Source organism: Zingiber officinale, chromosome 3A, assembly GCF_018446385.1.
Source record: "Zingiber officinale cultivar Zhangliang chromosome 3A, Zo_v1.1, whole genome shotgun sequence".
Lineage (NCBI taxonomy): Eukaryota > Viridiplantae > Streptophyta > Magnoliopsida > Zingiberales > Zingiberaceae > Zingiber > Zingiber officinale.
This window is the reverse complement of record NC_055990.1, coordinates 4,458,148-4,459,951: the sequence shown is the minus strand read 5'-3', so window position 1 is coordinate 4,459,951 and position 1,804 is coordinate 4,458,148. Positions and strand designations below refer to the sequence as shown.

At 42.5% G+C, this 1,804-nt stretch overlaps 1 protein-coding gene across 1 annotated transcript; it reads left to right on the top strand.

The window, feature by feature from the left end:
- The first annotated feature begins 379 nt into the window (after nt 1-379).
- On the top strand, nt 380-1,177 carry LOC122053521 (translation initiation factor IF-2-like). The gene has a single exon (XM_042615574.1). The coding sequence runs from the start codon at nt 456-458 to the stop codon at nt 1,032-1,034; it is 579 nt and encodes a 192-aa protein (XP_042471508.1). The 5' UTR covers nt 380-455; the 3' UTR covers nt 1,035-1,177.
- Nucleotides 1,178-1,804: the final 627 nt, after the last annotated feature.

Below are 1,804 nucleotides of genomic sequence, written 5' to 3'. Positions count from 1 at the left end.
TTTTTTTGATATTTTTTAATATTATTTTTTAAAATTTATAACTTATGTACTAATTTTATATTAAAATGCTAAATGAGTTTATCTAAGCGTCTGTATTCGATTTGTTTGTCTATGTTTTTTTAGTGGACGGGTGATCATTACAATAGTTGATATAATAAAATTTATAATTGAACACATTAAAATAGATATATCAAAGAGCATTCCCTGTTAAAGTTGTGGAAAAAGATGTGTGCCCCTTTAACGTTGTAGAATTGTGCTTTTCTTTCATCATCCACCCAACTCAATCAGTACCATGGACCAAATTAAAAATGGGCCGGCCCAATAAATATGCACCGCCATGTTGTAAGCAGCCTCCAACAATTCGAGGTAATCCCAGTGGTGGCTTATACCCTAGCCCTATTAAAACTTTCTACGCCGCCGATTCTCCATCTCGCGAATTGATCGTAATTTCTGCCATGGCCTGCACCATCGACTTCCGCCGCCTCGACGAAGGCCTCGGCGGGCAGAAGAACAAGCGGAAGCGCTTGGATCCCATCGGAGATGGTGTTCCTGAATCAATGGACGTCGACCTCTCGATCTCCGCTGACCCTCCCGCCAAGCGTCCCGCCCTTCCCTCCCTCGACAACCCGGAGAAGCCCGCCTTCGGAAGACCCACCTACGACGGTGTCATCGCCGGCAGGGTGTCTGGCCGCAAATGGAAGCAGCCTCGCACTCAGCGCGCCTCCGCTGCCGCCGTTTCCCTGCGCGGGACGACCTTCGAACTTCGGAACAAGGAGAAGGAGCTCAAGCGTGCGTACAAGGAGCGGATGACGGAGCTGAAGGAGGAGATCCGGCGGAACAAGGAGGAGAAGCGGAAGAAGAGGGAGGAGAGGGAGAAGAGGAAGCGAGAGAACACTTTGAGGACGGGGACCAAGTTTCAGAAGATCACCAACCCTAAGACCTTGAAGAAAATCGCCAAGTCGAAGCAGAGGAAGCAGCTCAAGGTGATACCCGACGAGCTTCTCCAAAACAAAGTCGGTGGTAAGACGAAGTGATAGATGCTTTTCATGTCTCTGTTGTTTCTTCTAAGTAAATCGAGTAGGTGTTAAGTTTTGAGTAGAACTAAAATCTATGGATGAATTCTTTTGGAAGTTGAGAGATTCTATTGACATTGCGATACCTTTTATGTTGGTGCAAACCTTTCCTTCTCTCTTTTATTTAATCTGTTACCCTCCTTTTCTTCCCTCTACAAATAAATAGTTGCTAATTTGACAAAGATTCATGATATGAACTTCATGATTCCACTCAATTTGCACTAGAATAGTTCAAAACCTAATGGTGAATTATGTGCCAAGAATTGGTTTGATGTAATGCGGTTTGAATGGATTTGATGCCAATCAAATGATTTATGATTCTTAATTAGTCATCGATTAGATGCAATTAGGTAAATAAATAGACCCATGCTGTTAATTTAGGCATAAAAGATCTTGTGCCATATTATATTTGATGATTCACCTTTCATCCTTTGCGCATTGTATCATCTTCGATAGCGGCTTGTTGTTCATGACCTTTGCTTGTCAAAGGCTACTTCTTTAACATCATCTTTAACTTTCATTGTTCATCTCTCTGGCATTTGGGCTAGTTTGAAGCTACAATGGCTTCTTCCTTTAGTATCTTTGACACAAGGATATCTCTTGGCTCTCATCCATAACAAACATTGTCAATCAGAGAATGTTGATGTCATCATCTTAGAGGAAGTCTCCTAGCCCTCGTCTTCAGCAATCCTCATCGATGTCTATATTCATTAAGTTCCTTCAGCCAATAA

What these genes read in the sequence shown, in the direction of transcription:
- LOC122053521 (XM_042615574.1), top strand. Translation starts at nt 456, where the DNA reads ATGGCCTGCACCATCGACTTCCGCCGCCTCGACGAAGGCCTCGGCGGG.